General features: G+C 43.4%; 1 protein-coding gene across 6 annotated transcripts in view; it reads right to left on the bottom strand.

Annotated features, from left to right (window-relative positions):
- Positions 1-14,959: 14,959 nt before the first annotated feature.
- Positions 14,960-19,387, bottom strand: part of LOC117475244 (centrosome and spindle pole-associated protein 1-like) — a 35,605-nt gene continuing 31,177 nt past the window's right edge. For all 6 annotated transcript variants that reach the window (XM_034121413.1, XM_034121417.1, XM_034121416.1 and 3 more), the window contains one exon: positions 14,960-16,182. In XM_034121413.1, coding sequence (XP_033977304.1) covers positions 16,010-16,182 — 173 coding nt within the window. In that variant the 3' untranslated portion in view covers positions 14,960-16,009. The remainder of the gene's footprint in view (positions 16,183-19,387) is intronic.

The raw sequence follows: 19,387 nt of genomic DNA, 5'->3' as shown, positions 1-19,387 counted from the left end.
GGACAGGGAGGAGTTGAAAAGGTTGACAAGGTAAGGGCAGAGGATGGGGAGGCAGGACTTCAGTAGAGGGGTGGGTAAGGGGTCAAGCGAGCAGGTTGTGGGTTTGGAGGAGCTGATCAGTTTGAGTATTTCAGGGGGGGTAACCAGAGTGAACTGGGAGAGGCGGCCGTGGGGAGGGGGGCTCGGGAGGTCCAGGGAGATGGAGGGAGAAATTGTGGCGGTGGGTGTTGGGGGAGATGTTTGTGTGTGAGAAGCAGTGGATAGGGAGAGATTAATGGCAGTGATTTTGTCAGAGAAAAACTGGAGGAATGAACTGCATAAGGTGGAAGTGGATGAAGAGAGGGTGTCAGCACGGGGTTTGAGGAGCTTGTTGACGGTGGAGAAGAGGGTCCTGGGGTTACGGGAGGGGTCGGTAAAGATGGTGGAGAAGTAGGCAGATTTTGCGGCAGTGAGGGCGTCTCTGTAGGTAGTGAGATGGAGTTTGTATGATTCATGGTGAACTGTGAGGGATGATTTCATGGATAGGCGTTCAAGCTGGCGGCCGGTTTGCTTCAATTTTCGGAGTGCAGGGGTGAACCAGGGTGAGGAGGTTTTAAAAGTGACATTTTTCCTTTTGAGGGGGGCCAGGCTGTTAAGGGAGGAGAGTAGGGTGGAGTTAAGGTGGTTGAGTTGTTCATCGGGTGAGCTGAGGTTCGAGTCCAGGGGGAGAGTAGAGGATAGCAGGTCGGAGAGGTGCTGGGGATCGACAGAGCGTAAATTACGGAAGATGATGTTCCTGGGTGGGGGGGGGGGGGTGGCGGACGGGGGATGCGATGATGAACTGTATGAGTTTGTGGTCAGAGAGGGGAAAGGGGCAGGGGTGGAGGTCGAGTACTGGGAGGTTGGTGGAGCAGACAAGGTCAAGGATGTGTCCTTTATCATGGGTGGGGAAGGTGACATGTTGGGTAAATGAGAAATTGTCCAGAAGGGAGGAGAATTCAGAAGCGAATTTGCAGGTGGGGGAGTCCATGTGGATGTTGAGGTCGCCGAGGAGTAACATACGTGGGGAGAGGGATGAAGCAATGGTGAGGAGTTCAGTGAGATCAGAGAGGAAGGAGGGGTGTGGTTTGGGGGGGGCGGTAAATGAGGATAACTGTCAGTGAGGGAGTGGTTTTGAAGGCGAGGAATTCGAAGGATGATACTGAGGGGAGGGTGAGTTCTGTAGTCCGGATGTTCTGGTTGTAGATGACAGCCAGCCCACCACCACGGCGTGAGGGGCGGGGTTTAGTGATGTAATTAAAACCAGGGGGGGATGTTTGATTGAGGGAGAAGAAGTCATTGGGTTGTTGCCAGGTTTCAGTGAGCAGAAGGAAGTCGATGGATTTGTCCAGAATTATTTCGTGGAGGATGTGGGCTTTATTGTTGAGTGACCGGATATTGAGGAGGGCAAGATTAGTCAAGTGGGGGGTTGGAGGGGTGGTGGCAGGCTGGATAGGTATGAGGTTGTCTGGGTTAGCAGCGCAGGTGTGGGCACGAGAGGGGAGGCAGTGGGGCAGAGGAGGGGGGCTTGATGGTGGGGAGAAATGGCTTGTTATATGTGTTGGGTGGTGGAGGGGAGTGGGATCCGCTCCGGGTATTTCATGCCGCTGGGAGTGTAGATGAGCGGGGGAGAGTGTAAGAGGAGCAGTAGGAGTTGCATTCTGATGACGCGTCAGGTGTGCGACAGTGCGTTGGGTAGAGCAGATGGATGGTATGGATTGTCCGTGCTGAAAGTAAACAAAACTGCGGCGGGTGCTTCGGTGAATGTAGCGGGGTCGACGAAGGAGTCCAAGAAGTCTGATGGCTGAGATGGAAGACGGGGTGGAGGAGATGTTGAGTGACAGAAGCTGTGAGATGGAGTATTTCAGCATGATGACAGGTGGAAAGGCTGGGAGCAGTGTGTTAGCAGCGATAGCGGCTAGCAGGCTAGGTGCACAGAGGAGGAGGATTGTTGTGGAGACGAGGAAGATCCACGGCATGGCAGGAGGATGTGAACAGCGGGACAGGACAGATGCACCCCAGAGATGAAGGCAGGAGGCAGAGAGAGTCCACGGTTGTTGCGTGGGGTGGAGACAGACAAATAGGTGATGTAGCAGGTAGCAGTAGCCACCCGGCACTTTGATGGCTGAGTGAGGGCAGCCGGCTACAGCCAGCAATGGAGGCAGAAGATAAAGTAAGTTAAAAATGTTAAAAACAATGTGCAGTGCAGTGCAGTGCAGGGCAGTAGTCCAATTCGGAAGTTTTTGCAAGAACAGAGAGTAACAGAGGCGGAGAAGCGGCGAACAGTCAACGCCAGCGTCCTCTCCAGCGTCCGATGAGGGATAATATGCTGCTTGAACATCAGCAGGAGAGGACTTTAGTTACACCTGAGTAAAATTCAGTGAAGGTGATTGTCAAGTGCCAACAATCAGACGAGATATTTGATAGTTGGTGCTTGAGAAGACTAAACATTTATCTGCAGATCCCTATAAAGCATATTCATTACTCGTTATTCTCTAATCGTTCATTAAAGACTGTATATAATGGCTATTTTGCACATCCCTTTCAAGATTTCAAGATTTTCTAAGGTTTATTGACATATCATATACACAACTACGGTGTAGTTATGCAATGAATTAAAAACTTGGGTCACAGGTTCCTCAACAGTGCATTACAAGACATCTATCGATATCTGTGTACCTCCACCATTAAACTGTCATATTCTGCACATTTCTTATTCTATCTACATACATCTTATAAGAGTACAATACATATGTATAATATCGGTTAAAATAAGTGCTTCAACATAGTTAACATTGCAGGAAAGTTGATTGTCAAGTCCCAAAACAAACCATGCAATATATTAGACTTTAAGTACTTTGTCAGACTTAATATTTATCTGTAGATACCCCCAAAGCTTTATGCTTACATGTATTTAAAAGAAGACCTTAACCTAAAGTATTATTTAATGTTTTAATAAAACCTAATTAGTTTGTCTGTTTTGCACATCCTCCTATTAATATCTTTGGACGTCCTGCACTAAATTGTTTTATTGTAGAGATCACTTACAGTATCTTCTTGATATTTTCTATTCTATATTTCTATCATTGACCTTCTACTTTCCCCATATAGAACAGACCTTAGGCAAGGCAAGTTTATTTATACAGCACCTGTCAACACAAGGCAATTCCGCAAAAAAGCATTTTAAAACAGTCATTAAAAAGCAACACAATCTACCTGCATTGCAATTACTCTAAACGTGTAATAACTTGCTTTAACCAGTAGGTGGTTTGGGTTAAAAAGCTGTCAAGTTTACAGTGTTAACACAATAAAATATACTGCTGTTTCCGGTTTAGTTTACGACGGATATATTTTGTTATTGTTTTGATATTTGTAACACAAAAGCGATGTAAAAAACCCACAGCAACACAGAAAAGATGGTCTTAACATGACCCAGCGGTCTAGTAGTTAATAAAAAACAATAAAATCAAAACAAATTATTACTACTAACTTTATTGTGAAATTAAAACAGAACGGTAAAAGAATAGTTTCAGGTCTATTCTGAGGCCCGATCTCTAGATAAATAAAGAACTACGACAGATGTGTAATATTTAATGCAGCCGAACCATTTATTATGCATTCATGTGATGACTTTTAAAGAGTAAAGCAAGCACTGCTGAATAAAGTATGATTTTATCTTTTACGAAACGTTTTTTTTCATATGGAATGCAGTTGGAGGTCAACCAATCACAGAGCTTGAGGACTAATCACAGGGTTTGTCGAGCAAAGCGGAACGATAGCTGAGGATTCTGGGTAGTGTAGTGTTTTCGGCAATCCTAAACTTAGAAAAAATACTTGTTTCTCCGAATCGAAGGGAAAAATACAAAAGCATTGTACACAATTTAAACCAATCAATGTTGTGTAATTAACAAGGCTAATCTGGTGTGTTTGAGTTGATGAGTAGTGCAGATATCACTGTAAAATCAATCGACAGTAAGGAGAATACTTACTTCCGGGTGTAAAATCCTCCGTTATCCAATGGGAATGGACGCTCACATTGCCTTTAACTGCCGCCGACATGGACCGATGCGGTGCTTCCCTGAGCGTCAAATACCGCCGCCGATGGTAATATATTGCAATCACTTGAAAGCTCTTCACGTCCGTTTATGAAGCTGAAGGAGACTCGGCGCGTCACAACTGCACGCCAAAGGACCCTGACCAAGCGTCGCTATTGGACGATCAGGGAGTGAGACTGTGTTGGTTCTGATGCTTTCAAGTCTCTGTTTGACCTATCATGAACTGGATGTAGGGGGCAAAGACATTTTCCAGCCATAGATACCTGCAAAAAGAAACCTACGGGTTTGGGAAGTAGATCTAGTGGTAAAGTAAAAACCTGCACCCTCTCTAATATCCAACAGGGGGCAGCACCACTGCTTACAACAAAAGTTAGACTGAATAAAAGTCTAAAGAAAAGACGACCCTAAATGACCCTGCATCTTACTTATTACCTCAGTTTCTAATTTCCTAGATTCCTAATTCATTGTCTTAACCTCTAGTTCCAAGTCATTTTTGATACAGCATGATGTCCATTTTGCAAATTATGGTCCCATTTACAGTAAATTAGAAGATTAAGCAGGGGATGCTTTCGGGCGATGCTACCTTGTGATTGACAACTCCCTTTGTGTTCTCCGTGATGTCTTCCGACTTTAAAGCTTTCAAAGATTTTAGTTTATTAAATTAAACAGTTTAATGTTTGTCGCATACAAGTCTTGTTCAATGTCCGGTTGAATTTAGGTCTACCATTTCGTGTAACTTCTGGTTCCTTTAGTACAAGGTGGCAACGGCGAAAGGATTTAAAATGGTAGTCCACAAACTAATGGATGACATCAGTGTGAGTACTTCCACTTTTGTATTCAGTCTATGGTCCCATCTGAGCGGCACATGGAACACTGTTAATGGCAAATCCATGGGACATTGGGAGTAGGGAATGAGTCGTTGTCTAGCTTTCACAATCCCCTTAGCTTTGTCTGCCGATGTGTGTGTGTCAGCCATTGCATTGAGCCAACATTCAAAACATGGCTGCCAGCAGGATGTCCCACTCACATATGCCGTATTGGAAGTTGATTGGGCAGCTGACACATGGTGTTTGCTTGACACAGTCGAGGAAGCCATGGTTGCAGCCCTCTGAGGCTCATCGATGGGCTTCCATTCGCTCTGTGGCCAAGGCGAAGAGGTCAGCCAGGTCGCTGAGAGGCTAATGGTGCGTGGGCAGCTCCCACCCCAGAGGGTGACCGAGTCTTCCACCTTGCGTTTCCTCCAGGCATCCTCCTCATTACATAGATCGCAGGGTCTGGAACTCTGGGGAACCTCTGATGCCTCCTTCGTGAATCACCATTATCTTTCCACTCTGCTGTTTTTACCCCAATTTTTAGACAGCATGAAATATGAGCAACACTATCTGTCACTTAAAGGTGGGGTAGGTACGCTTGAGAAACCGGCTCGAGATACACTTTTTGTTATATTCCATGGAATGCTCTTAACATCCCGATAGCAATAAATATCTTAAGTGCTTTGACAAAAAATCCATAAAAAAATGTCATCTGTGGAAGCCGTAGCGCTGTAAAAAGCACGACCAATCATCTGAGCCGGCCCGGCTAAAATAACTGGATGGCCTACCTGCCTGTCAGCTTTCCATCTGTGCACAAACTTATCTCGTGCCCTCATTGGTCATGTGCGCGTTTGTGTGTGTTGGAGGAGGGGCTCTGTAAGGAAGTGGCAGATTTCTTCCGGTTGTGTATTTTCAAATTCTAGCGCACTCGAGCTGGTTTCTCCAAAATTGCCTACCCCACCTTTAAGATAAAAAAAATAACTTGACCAATTCTTCAATCAATTCTCGAAGACTTTTCAATTTTCTGTCAGACTTACTGCATCTATCTGATCTGGTGGAAACAAACTTAATTCAGACATTTCCAAAGTTTGAGGGTGGACAGCTTGACAGTGAGGTGGAAACGCAGCTCAAGTGGTGTTGGCTGTCTCTCCTGCCGTCTTTCCTGCCAAGAACTGCTCGCCTGAGTGTGCAGCCGCCCTGCTAGTACTGACGCCCCTTCTGCTATCATTATTTAGCTACTTAACGCCATAAAGAGATACAGAATAAAAGAAGAGAATGGGGCCATGAGGCTGCAGTAATGGGCTTGTAATGGACTATAAAACAGCAGTAAAATCCACAGATTTACCCTCGCAGGACAAATAACAGACACAAGCCATCTCTCTATCTGCCACCTCCTCAGACTTGGCATAGATCAAGCGATAATGATGAATAAATCGTTACAAATGAGCAAACTGACAATTGAACTTGGATAATATTAAGAGAACCATTCATGTTTGTTTTTCTCTCACATCTATCATTGTGTGTAAAAGTGTTTTCAATGAGAATTTCAGTCAGCGGGAAAATGTCAATAACCATAATAGAGAAAAATATAATAAAAAATGAAGAATACAACCAGGAACAGATACTTAAGCTGACCACACACACACACACACACACACACACACACACACACACACACACACACACACACACACACACACACACACACCACACACACCACACACACACACACACCCACCACACACACACACACACACACACACACACACACACACACACACACACACACACACACACACACACACACACACACACACACACACACACACACACACACACACACACACACACACACACACACACACACACACACACACACACACACACACACACACACACACAAATAGAGCATTATAGGCAGTAGCCAGGGGAGAATGTTTAACACCTGTAATAATGTAAGGATGTGCATTTACCTGGTTCTTTTGATGTGTATTACTTTTTCCAAATCAAGCTGAAAACAAGGCCAAAATCTTGCAATCGATAAGAGAGACATTTCAATAAAGTTTTAAAGTTTTACCATACTGAAAGAAGAAATTGATGTATAACTTGAATGCATATGTCCTTGTGTAAAAATCTGTTCACCGCATTATTCTAATTTTTTTAATTAAATGTAAGTGCCCACATTAACATTTACATTAGGAGAGAAGAGACTAGAGAGCAGTGGGACCAAGACGCTGTTCATTTATTCAAGATTTCCCACTTCTCACATTAGATGTAATTCAAGCTGGTAATGATCCTCTTCAGTATACTGTTTGATTCTATATTTTAAGAAAATCAGCACACCAAGACGTGATAGGTTTAAATATATGTCAAAACTAAATCTGTTCTCACATGCCAACCGTGATGAAGAGTGTCGTAGTCAAGGTTGTCCTTCTGGAAGTTCTATTTCACACAGGCTCCGCCCTCTACTGGACTCTATGAGTACTACTCTCATCAATGATACGCGAGCGTTCACACACTGAATTTGTATAAACGTAGCCGGCCAATCAGGGCGAGCCTACCTGAATGCGCGCACAGGCTCACAGTATATAAGGCAGCTACACCTCCTGACTGTCATCCTTTTCTCTTCAGCGAGTGAGACAACACCTGACCAGAAAAGCATTCGAAAAAAAAAGTAAAAAGTATCTTACCTCCAGGCAAGGAAATGGAGTCGCAACTGCAGGAAACCCGTGCCTGTTCCTCATGCCCGGCTTAATAGCGGGCGCCGATCCCCACCAGCTCTGTTTCAAGTGCCTGGGACCAGACTTCAAAGATTGCATTTCACGTATTGCTTTTCACATTTGTTGCTCTTTACACATACTGTCTAGCTGTATCAAACGTATTTAACGTCAATACTACTCGGACTACAAATGGAAACCAGATACCTTCCATTACCAAAATCTTCTATATTTACATGCACAATTTCCAAACTAATTTTCCCCATCGATAATGTCTAAATTAATCCTCTTTAGATTCCTCATAAAGAAAACTGGCAAGGTCCAGCTAGTGGAGGTAGGCTGCAGAAGGTTTGTAGAAACAACAATGACAAGGCTACCCCCATGGGTGTTTCTCAATGTCGAGTAAAGCTGCTGCAGAGCCACTATTTCAAGCATACTACGTCATTGAGTGCCGCCGAAGGATTGTTCCAATGTCCAGCATACTTGGAATTCTACCGAGCCCAGCGTACTTCGTTAGGAGAAATATCGAGGCTGCACATGTGTAGACTCCGCAGTCTTAAAATCCCCACAATGCTTTGCGCACGGACCAATTTCCCCAAATCTGTGGCGGAAAATGTAAGGCGGGGCCTCTCATATGACGCACACCTGCACACTTGCTCGCCCTGTTCCACTCTTTGTTTTCCGAATGCCAGGAAGTATTCTTGCCTCGCTTCAAGATGCTCGGCAGACATGTGCTACCAAGCAAGCGTACTCGCGATTGAGAAACACCCCATGAGCTAGGATTAGGAGGGACATCCCAAAGGCAAGAAGTCAAAGACCTCTCCAGTATAGCTGAAAAGGGCAGTCGCTGGCTCTGGAGGAAGAGGAGTGATTCCATCTGGGCCCTCAAGTGAGAAGATGGCCTCTAGGGGGTGAGGCCGGGACGTTTGAATTCACTGCTGAATGTAGTCCTACATAACAGATCTGCACTATCTGTTTAAAGGGATTATCCAAGAGTAAAGTAAACCATCTATAATGTCTAAATAAATCCTCGTTAGAAACTCTACACTTTAATGGTATACCATTTTGAGACATAGGTTGGTTTTCTCCTTACCAACAGGAAAAATAACCACTTCATGGCGAAAGTTGAATATAAGGGACCATGCAACGGCCAATCAGGGAGATGATAGGACGATGTGTAACAAACAGTGTAATGACTCTCAGCCTCAGGAACCACAAAAGCATGAAAAACTCTGAATTCCTGTCACCTCGTCTTCCCGTTCTCTGGGCTAAAGTCTCCGGAGACTGAAACCGGATATCATCCCGTCTCATAAATGTCCCATCAATCTCTTTTCCCCTACCACCTAAATAATCTTAAAGCAACCCTCACAGAGAAGTAGAAAGAGAGGGGGGGGGGGGGGGGGGAAAGAACATCTCTTTGGTGATTCAAGCCGACGGCAAGACATCAGAAACTAGACACTCAATTTTAGTTTCCCAGTAATCTGTACAGTGAGACACAGGCTCCAAACTAAATCTCTCCCTTGTTTCTGGAGGGCAGAACTTAATTTGTATGCCTTTGGACAAGCGTGTTGTGTGTGTGTGTTTGGAGCTAATAAAGCTGAAGGCACTTTGAGCTACTGGTTTGATTAAAGAGAGTTACTCTGTCTTCTTTGAGTCCCTCTTTCTCATTTCCTCTTTCTCTCCGTTACGAACGCTCGGGAAGAAGGGATCAGAGAGGAGGGAGGAGAGGAGGAGGTGGGTGGTTGTTAACCTTTGCAGAGATGCCACTTTGTTGATTTTCCTCTGTTTCATCTTACACTTCAACTAATTAAAGCCATCAAACACACACACACACATGCACGTGCACAGAGCTACGGGCATTCTCAGTCTGCTAATTAAAACATCTGCTTCTACCTGATCTCTGGTGGCCTCGGCTGCTCTCCTCTTTCACCCCATCCCTCCATCGCCACAGTCTTCATTTTGGACGGGAGTCGGTACATCGCTAGTATATCTCGATCATTTACAAGTTTTGATATGAGGATGTAGATTGATTCAGGTTTTCAAATGCATGTATTCACTTCTTCTCCTGCTCAATTTGTCTACCTTACTCGTCTTGTTTCCTGACAGTCACCTTACCCCACCTCTTTCCCCCCTTGTATAAGAGGCTCAGCCATCATTAGTGACCTACCTTGCCACAGTTAAGCAGACACTTTCGGGAGTTTGGACTCACTTCTAGAGACTAGAACTTATTCCTCTCCCTGAGGTTTCTCCCATTTTCCCCTTTAAACTGTGGGTTTTTCTCTGGAGGTTTTTCCTTGTACGATGTGAGGGTCTAAGGACAGATATTGGGCTATATAAATAAACATTGATTGATTCTTGTTTTTTTTGCGAGTGAGTTAAACTCAGGTCAGCAGAAAATATCTTATGATAAAAGCCTTTCTTTAAACAGTTTTTATAATGAGATGGTAAGTGGCAGGCATGCCAGGGGGAGTTACAGGTTCATTCTTGTTATCTTATCAATTATAAAATAAGTTGTTTCCTAGCATTAGTTAGTGTGCCCTTGTGACTTTCCAGCTGCTCTGAAGCATCCACCAGGGTTTAGTATATTTTTGTCGTGGCTAATCAAAGAAGCAATATGATAAAAGAGGTTGTCAGATTTTTATCCAGACATAAAAACACTCTTCTTTTGGGTACCACATGGAGAAAACAAGTGTCATATTCCTTATGAAGCATTCTCCGCCTTTTTAAAAGGAATCATATTCTGTCTTGATTTTTGAACATTTTATTTTAATCTTTTATAAAGATGTTTCAAGTTATCTTGTAAGGAAGCAGATGTGTACACCGAGTAGGGCCCTAAAATGTACATCATGCATAAAAAAAGACAGAGGGATTTGCGGACTTATAAAACACCAGATATTGTTGGGGTTTTCACAGTATCTAACTCATAAATGAATAGAATAGAAACCTAACTTAACTTTAAACGGTTGATTCTAGCAGCTTGCTAGCTTAGCAACATCTCCGCTGACAGAAGAATTAGCTAGCATTGACGGTCCATTGATTGCGTTCTGTCGGCAGACAAAGATAAAACATAAGTCACAAGTGTGTGTTCGTGACATATAATGGTTGTTTTTGCTTCTTTCAAGCCAAACAGTTAGCGTGTTGCTAACATAGCAGCTAGCCGCTAGCTGCTAAAAAGCGGTGGCCGTGCTGTGCCTCTATTGGCTCTGGCAGATGTAGGGGTGGGACCTCTATACTGCGTCTCCAGCCCCTGATCACTTCTGCGCAAACTCTGTCTCCAAATGACGTCAAAAGCACACAAGGTCTCTGATGTCTTGGTATTTTGGCTCCACTTTTGAACAGTTGGAGCAAGTGGAAACTATCCCATCTCCTCTATCTTTAAACACAGTTTATGACATAGACTGCAAGACTTTCAACGTAACAGACCGCGTCTCTTTAGAAGGAGGCCGACCACCTGTAAATATAAGCCTAAGGATCCGGTATGTTAACATTCGTGCTGAGAGTGAAGGTTTCCTCCATGGCTTGCAGATGCTGAATCTGGCTTTTTAGGATGTGGATTGTTGTATCTTGGGGTTTAATAAGATGGTAAACGAGGCCGTCAGTAGGGTTGGTCAGCAATAACTTTGCAAGATCGTCATGGTAAACAGGGATTGAGCCTGAAAGGTAAGCTTGCGAGTTGAGCTCTGATTAATGCCAACTTTTGTAGCAGATCTCAGACATACCTCTGGCTCATAGGACTGATTTCTCCTTTAGCAGCTTTAACCTCGCTCATTGTTATCTCTACCTCCTGCTCCTCCTCCTCTTCTTTTATGTGCGGTTGTTTTCCTCTGTTCGCATACCCAACCGAGAAAAATCCATAGATGTCCAAATAACAGATTTTTACCAGCGCATGTATTCGGTTTGTACTTGAATTGAAAAAAAATAAACAGTTTTTCAGTCGGCTGGGTAACATGGTCGAAACAAACTATCTTTTCTGTCAAAAATCCATAACTCTGCAGGATGTTCACTTCAACCAATCAGAGGGCACGAATATTGCCAATGCTCCCCCCTGTATTCCTGCGTCCCAAAACCATCACACACCACACAACACACACACACACACCACACACACACACACACACACACACACACACACACACACACACACACACACACACACACACACACACACACACACACACACACACACACACACACACACACACACACACACACCACACACAGCACACACACACACACACACACACCACACACACACACACACACACACACACACACACACAACACACACACACACACACACACACACACACACACACACACACACACACACACACACACACACACACACACACACACACACGTCAGGGTTGGCAGACGAGTAGCGCTGTCATTTGTCAGCGACATCCCAGAGGTAACATAAGGGATAGGCAACACAAGTGTGTGTGTGTGTGTGTGTGTGTGTGTGTGTGCTAAATTGGGCATAGCAGTGATGTTGTATTGAATGATCAAAACATTTATCCAAAATGTAGTTTGATTCTTCCTGGCTATACTTTGGAGGTGGAGAGAGGAGGGGAGACAAACATAAGGAGTGGGAAAAGAAGAAGAAGAGAAAGAAGAAACAGTGAGTCTAAGAAATGTAGAGAGAAAGACTGTGATGGAGTGTGAAGAGTCCATTTAGCATATTTCACAGCCTCACTCTAAATACATTTAAATACATCTTCTTATGTACAATCGTACTACTGAAAGGATTCCGTCGGCTCATGTGAGTGAATATGTTATCTCACAGTTTACTGTTTGGGAAGACACTTAATAATTATGGTGCCTCAGTTAGTCCTGTGTAATACAATACTGCCATCCAGTGGTGGCACAGTAAAATCACTTATTCTAACTGTATGTAAGGAAGCAACTGGACATTTTGGAAAGTTTGACTACATGCAAAAAACTTCTATAAATTGGGAAAACTATTCTTTGGGCTTTTACATTCAACATCCACAAGTATTAAAACAATATACATATTTGGAGTGTAGCTGCCAGAAAGGCAATTACAAAGAAATGGCTTTATCCAGCGACCCACTCTAAAGAGGACTATGATATTATTATTTATTTAAAATGTGTTTTTTTTTCTCCATTTGTGAAAGAAAAGATTATATTCTAATAGAACCTGTTTTTTTATAAGAAAATTAAGGGCTTAAATATGCTGAGAAATAGGAAATGGAAATCATTTTTTGACATTGCTTTGTTAAATCTCAAAATAACTGGTGAGATCTGGTCTTTATAACAATTATTAACCGAATTTCTCTCACATTAATGTCCAGCAGATGCAGATAACATGAAGAATTGCCGGAAAAATTGTCATAAACGTCATTTTGAGTAGCATTAAAATAAGCCTCGAGTCTATCTAGCCAATTGGAACTCTGGTTATTTAATGACATTGTAAAAATCGAAACAGATGGATCATTCTTTAAAAGGTATTCTAACTAATGAGGAACCTCTCTTGTAAAAAAACAAACATTTAATGAGTGAACATAATTAAAACAATAACACTTTGTACGTGTTTTTATGCTTCCTAGCACGGCCATTCCTTCAAACACACAAAGAGCTGTACAAACACTTTTAAAAAAACAGAAACACTCCCACAGACGGCTGTGGGCCGTGCAGCCGTATTATCATCCATTACGCTGTGATCTCCACTAATAGGCCACTCCACTGGCAGGCTAATTCAAGGGACTGATTAGCATAAGTGAGCTATGGCGTTCATTAGCCTTATCAAGGATTCATAAAGCTGACCAGAATGAATGGGATCCTCCACATGCTGTCCACCGCGAGCACTGAAGTCATTTACATACGCTGTGTTCTCTCTGCAATGACATACATGTAAACACTCGGATTCAGTACAGTGGCAATGAAGCCAGCACTAGGTCAATTAAGGGGAAGTGTGTACACAAAGCATATATTCTTAATCAAATACTCCTCTGTGAAGTGTAAAATAGAGCCAGCATGGTGGGGGGTCTGTCTGTTTCTGCTAGCATGGTTCTTTATTAGGAAGTGAAATATAAAGAAAGGCATTACAGGCTTTGATCAAAATGTGTCTGCATACATTAGTGGGAAATGAAAGAGATGTACACGAGCAGCTAAGTGTACTGTAGGGCTTTGAGTCAGTAAAATGCTCTTGGTGTTATATAATAGATATCTTTGTTTATTTAAAATGTTAGTCTTGTGGAAATAAAATCTAATCTAATTACTCCCTGCAACCTAATACAGTTTTGGTTCACTCCCTCGCCAAAGTTGTATCATGCAAGCAGCTGTTTTTTTAAAAAGCTTGCAGATACCTAGTTAACAAAGTTCTTTCTTGGTCTCCACTTGAGTTTTGGGATGGCCTAGGGGAAATACTATGTATTGCTTTAATGAGTTTAAAGCAATACATAGTTTCAACCAGGTGGGGAGGTTTTTCCCTGGACAATACATTTTTGAATAAAGTTACTATACATGCTACAGTCTGCTGCTGTGGCCTTACTGTGTCACTGTAATGCTGAGTGGGGTGTATGTGTGTGTGTGTGTGTGTGTGTATATATTGACACTGGGGTGTCTGGTTGAGTAATGGGGGCGTAGCAGAGTTTAGATGGCTTCTATCCTCCTTCCTATCCAGTGCTTGAGAAGGTCATCACTCATACAGACAGACGGAACAAGAGAGAAACGGTACTCATTCAGGCAGGAAAGACTGTGTGTGTGTGTGTGTGAGTGAAACAGAGAACAGAGGGAGGGTACTGAGAGGGACAAAGAAAGATGGAGGGAAAATGACAAATGATTGGTGGACACAATGGCGGAAAAGATGAGTATTCTCATCTTTATGACGCAACAATGTCCTCCAATATCCTGCCATTGATTTATTTTAACATTTAAACATGCACTATGAAAACCACTAGTGCCATACAGATGATGTCACCTGATGAAAGGGTGGTCACACTTGGTTACAGTCTAAACAGAGATTGGATTTGGTGTAGAGTTTATCAGTTTTTCTCTTTTTGGTGGTAATCCAGATTGGATTCATGCCATTACTTGTTCTGCTGCAGATACATTCTACTGGGAAAATCCAACATCAGTTGTTTGTTTAGTTTCCAGTTGTTCAAGTAATAGGTGATGTAGGCTTTGCACACAAAAAAACCCAACCTTAAATGAGTCTTTACTTCCACTGAAGAGCAAAGAAAAGAAATGATTCAGGCTGTGATTTCAAGACACATCCCGGAGCTGCTCCACAGACACTGAATAATGGAAGGACTGCTCACACTGGCTGCTCAAGATTACCCTGGGAAATGAGAAGTGTTTTACAGCAGGAAGCGCCAAATACTCTACAACTTAGTCTTCTGGTTGGAGATACTTTATTTTCTGAGTCTACAGCGATGCTTAGCGCTACATGCCAACATCTCAAATTGACAATACTGAAACTGAATGTATCAGAGCTCTGACTTAAACAAGGCCCAATAAATCAGATGACTCCGTAGCAGTCATTACTTTTCAAACATGATTGTCATATCATTTAAACCCAAAAATTGCTCTTACAAATTTGAATAATTTTCATTTGAGAGTTGATCGTCAACCGACTACTGTTGTGGATGGTAAACATTTGAATATGCTTTATGCTAAACTTAACTGCTAGATATATCTTAATATCAAAGACAGTGCAGAGTGGTATTGATTTTCTTGTGTATATACAAATATCAAACTACTATGTATTATAAAATAAAATGAAAATTGCTTTGCTATACACAGATTAATGAATGGGGAAACACTATTTGTGAATGCAGGGTTTCTAATTCCTGATTCAAGTTTGCACATTTTGAGATTTAAACACCTATTTATTATTTGCCGTCGTAGAGCAGGCTATTGACAGATGTAGATGTATTTAATTTCCAAAGGATGCAAAGAACCCAAACTAACAGTTCATATATTTAAAAATAATTTATTTAAGACATAATTTAATAATTTATAAAATAGACATCAGATATTCGATGTCTCAGACGTAAACAATTATTCAACACAGTACATACCCATGGGTTTCATTTTTCAGATGTTCATATTGACGGGTCCATCCATCAGAAAGCCATCTGACTATGATGAATTTCTGTCTGTCCGTCGCATACCTCAAGGACCAATCATCTGATCCCCTGCCCTCTTATGTGTACAGATGTAGTGCTGGGACCTGAGAGAGAGTCATGCATGTTGTCCTGCAGGTCACTGTCGCTGCTGGATAAACGATGGCCCAGCATTAAGCCTGTTCTGTTTAAGGCATCTCTTGAATGGGCAGAGCACTAATGAGTGAAAACCACACAGATCTCATGATTTAAAGACAGCCGTGTTAGCATAAGAAGCCAGAAGAATAAGGCACCTCCCGTCTGGTGGTGACAAAACACTACGTCACCAAGCGCTCCCTCCTGGATGGTCGGTCCAAACAGTTCAGAGTGTCCGATGTTCCTGGCCGCATCCAGGGATCCATGGAGACCGTGTCTACGGAGCCTCTACGGTTCCCATTGTGAAGAGAAAACCCGGGAGGGGAGCAGTCGTCGTCGGATAAATCCTCTGGACCTGAAGAACGGGAGCAGGGAGACAGAGAGGGGTGCTGAAAGTTAAAGGGCCCTATTATGATCATTGTTCAGGTTCATTTTTGTATTTTCTGCCTCTACTGTCACATGTCTCCTTGCTGTAATGTTCAAAAAGCTCTTTATTGTTCTCATACTGCCTGTGCTGCAGCACCTCTTTTCACCCTCTGTCTGAAACCAGAGCTCTGATTGGTTAGCTGGGCGGCTCTGTTGTGATTGTTTCAACTGTTTATAGATATTTCGCCCCTTAGCTTAGCCTATCACGTACAATGTGTTATAGTGCTAGCCAATACAAGCGTGAGTGTTACATAATGATGTCACTATGTTACAGAAGTAAACTAAGGAGTCCTGTTGGAGCCAATTTGCTTTGGGTTGTGCACGGGGTTTGTCTATGTGTGTGTGAATGAGTCATCATCCAATCTGCGCACCTGGGAGCACGGGAGGTAATTCACCTATATATGTGGGCACGGGTGATCAGCTGGGATGAGAGGTTAGAGAGGAAGCCACACGCTTTTCAACCGTGTGGACCGTGATTGTTTGTGTCTGAGCGTGTGCGTGATCGTTATGTTTTAAACAAGATTTTAGATACGCGAGTCTTAAAAGAACATTTTAACCGTGGACAAGTAAATAAAGCATTACAAATTACGTCATGGTGGACCTCATCCTTCACAACAACACCCGTTGGGAACTCTGACTGCTAACCTCCATGAGTGGCCTTTTTTGATGAGTGATCGCCGCTACACTTGTTGAAAAACACGCTCCAATGAATGAATCAAAAGATCTCGGACACGGAAGAAGGAGCTGCTGCGCTCGCACACAGCTCCAGCTGATTGCTGACATGTGAACGCTGTGAAAGCCACGCGGAACCACGGTAGGATCGTTCAGAATTGTTACAAGCTGTGAAAGAGATTGACCTTCTCATATCAGGATAAAGGTAAATCCTGCAACAATTCTAAAATAAAACCTCCCGCAGCTGCTGCGTTACTGTCAAAATGAGCGAAGAGGGGAGTCGGCCTAAAGCGCCTGCCAATCAAAGTGATACAGAGAGTGGGCTCGGTAAAAGACAGCCTAAACTCACTGTTAAAGCATTGGAATCAAAAATAGCATCAATTCAAAATGAAAGGAATTCAAGGATAAAGAAACTGTATAAATTAACAAAGGATGTTGAACAATAGATACTTTCAAGCCAAAATGTGTCTGAGGTGGAATCCATGTGTGAAATGTTTGTGAAAACAATGATCGAATTAAATGAGTTGCATGAGTCACTGAAACCATTAATACCAGAGGATGAAGTTATAAAACTAAATGAATGGTTTGAAACACGAATGCACAGCAATTGAGAAATGATGAATAAAATGAAAAGGTGGTTGCAAACTACAAAGGAGCAATTTACACATGCAATTGATGATGTGGTAAATGTCAATGCTGCAACCAAAACTAATGTGGTAATTGATGATATCTGTCCAAATGACAGCGTTTCTAATGTAACCGGAAGAACATGCACATCAGCTGGCCGATCCAGCCACAGGTCCAAAATGTCATCCATCTCCTTTGCATGCATCAAGACGGAGGCTGAAGCGGCTGCTCTCAGTGCTATGGCGGTTATCCTCAAAGAAAAACATGCACTGGAGTGTGAAGAGCATAGCCTCGCAGCAGCCAGAAAGTGTGAAGAGGAGCAGATCAGACAACGCAAGGAGTGGCTTGAATTGCAAAGTGGAATTGCTGCCCATACAGCAAAGGCCAATGTGCTCAGGTACAGAGGATCTGAGGTTCAAAGCTCAAGGGCTGATTCAAATGGAATCAATTCATATCTAGACAGAGCCAAAAGGAAAATCTCTCTTATGCGGCTTTCACACCAGCGCTTTTCCCTTTCTAGCTCCTCGCTAGAGCTTTTCTGGTTCAGCTCCGGTTTCCCTTTTCAGCTCCCGCTCTGTTCACACCGCCCAGCTGCCGCTGCTGCGTCATGACGTCACCGTTTACATCGCTGATTTTCTCCCCAACGGAGCTCACAACAACAACGGGGGACTGCGTCGGGTCGATGATCGTGTTGCTTTTAATCATACGAAGCCAGATTAAATTAAATAACGACTTCTCCAACCTTATACTTTTCTCCAGAGTGCCGTGGTTCATTGTTTATTAATGTGTTTCAGCGGCATTTACCGACCGCTGCAGTGCTGGCTGCTCTTCCACGGGAGTGTATTCTCCCGTTAGCTCCGGGTTAGCTCACACGGCTCTAAAGTATTCACTGACTGTCACACAAGCAGCTGTTACATATCCCCAGTTCCCCTTAAGTGAATGTGTGTCAGTCTGAATTGACGCTGTTTGGTGTCAGTCTGAATTGACGCTGTTTGGCATCACAACGCTGTTATGAAAGTTTCTCTGGTATAACATGGGTGATGTTAGCATAGCAACCGAAGCTAAACTGACTACTTGCTAAGCCGTTTTCTCCAGGCACATTTACCGGCGTATTTTTCATTATGATTCTACTTGTGATAGTCGGACATGACAACCTGTGCAGCCCATGTATTGATTCCATCCGATAGCTGCTATAATAACAAACAAAACGTCTGCCTGCTCTCCACAATGATCAATAACAGCGAACGGATGGTCAAAGTAAGGTACAAATGTCCTGCACGCCTCGACGTAAGAGAGACGTAAGCGACGCCGCGTCATAGCTCCGAAGCTCTGGCCTCTAGACCGACAATTTTTTGGAGCTGGAAGTGAACCGCATTCCGGAGCTATGACGCGGCGCCGCTGCGGTGTGAACAGGAAAAACCGGCGCTTTTCCAGCTCCAGCTCCGAGCCGGAGCTGGAAAAGCGCCGGTGTGAAAGGGGCATTAGACCCTCTGCTACAGAATTCATCCCACAAGGTTCAGAAGGTCAGTTCAACCCCTCACCAAAAGGGGGCAGCAGAGCTGTAGTGTCAGTGGAGACTGCACAAGGATGCAAACTTGCAGTACCATAATCCTACAGAAGAGGATAAGAACTTTGCTCTGTCAATGGGTGCGCGCCCCAAAGATTCAAACCAGCAGTTGCATCATCCACCAGTAGGTGGCAGTAAAACTATATTGCCAATGGAGGCATTCACAGCCACGACAATACCAGAAGGAAATGGATCTAAAGCCTATGAACTCAATCCCACGTCATCTCAAATATGTCAGCAGACATTCTCTGCCACACAAGTCACTCAT

Source organism: Trematomus bernacchii, unplaced genomic scaffold (genome assembly GCF_902827165.1).
Source record: "Trematomus bernacchii unplaced genomic scaffold, fTreBer1.1, whole genome shotgun sequence".
NCBI classification, from domain to species: domain Eukaryota; kingdom Metazoa; phylum Chordata; class Actinopteri; order Perciformes; family Nototheniidae; genus Trematomus; species Trematomus bernacchii.
Note: the sequence above shows the minus strand (reverse complement) of the source record. Positions and strands in the feature narration are given on the sequence as shown.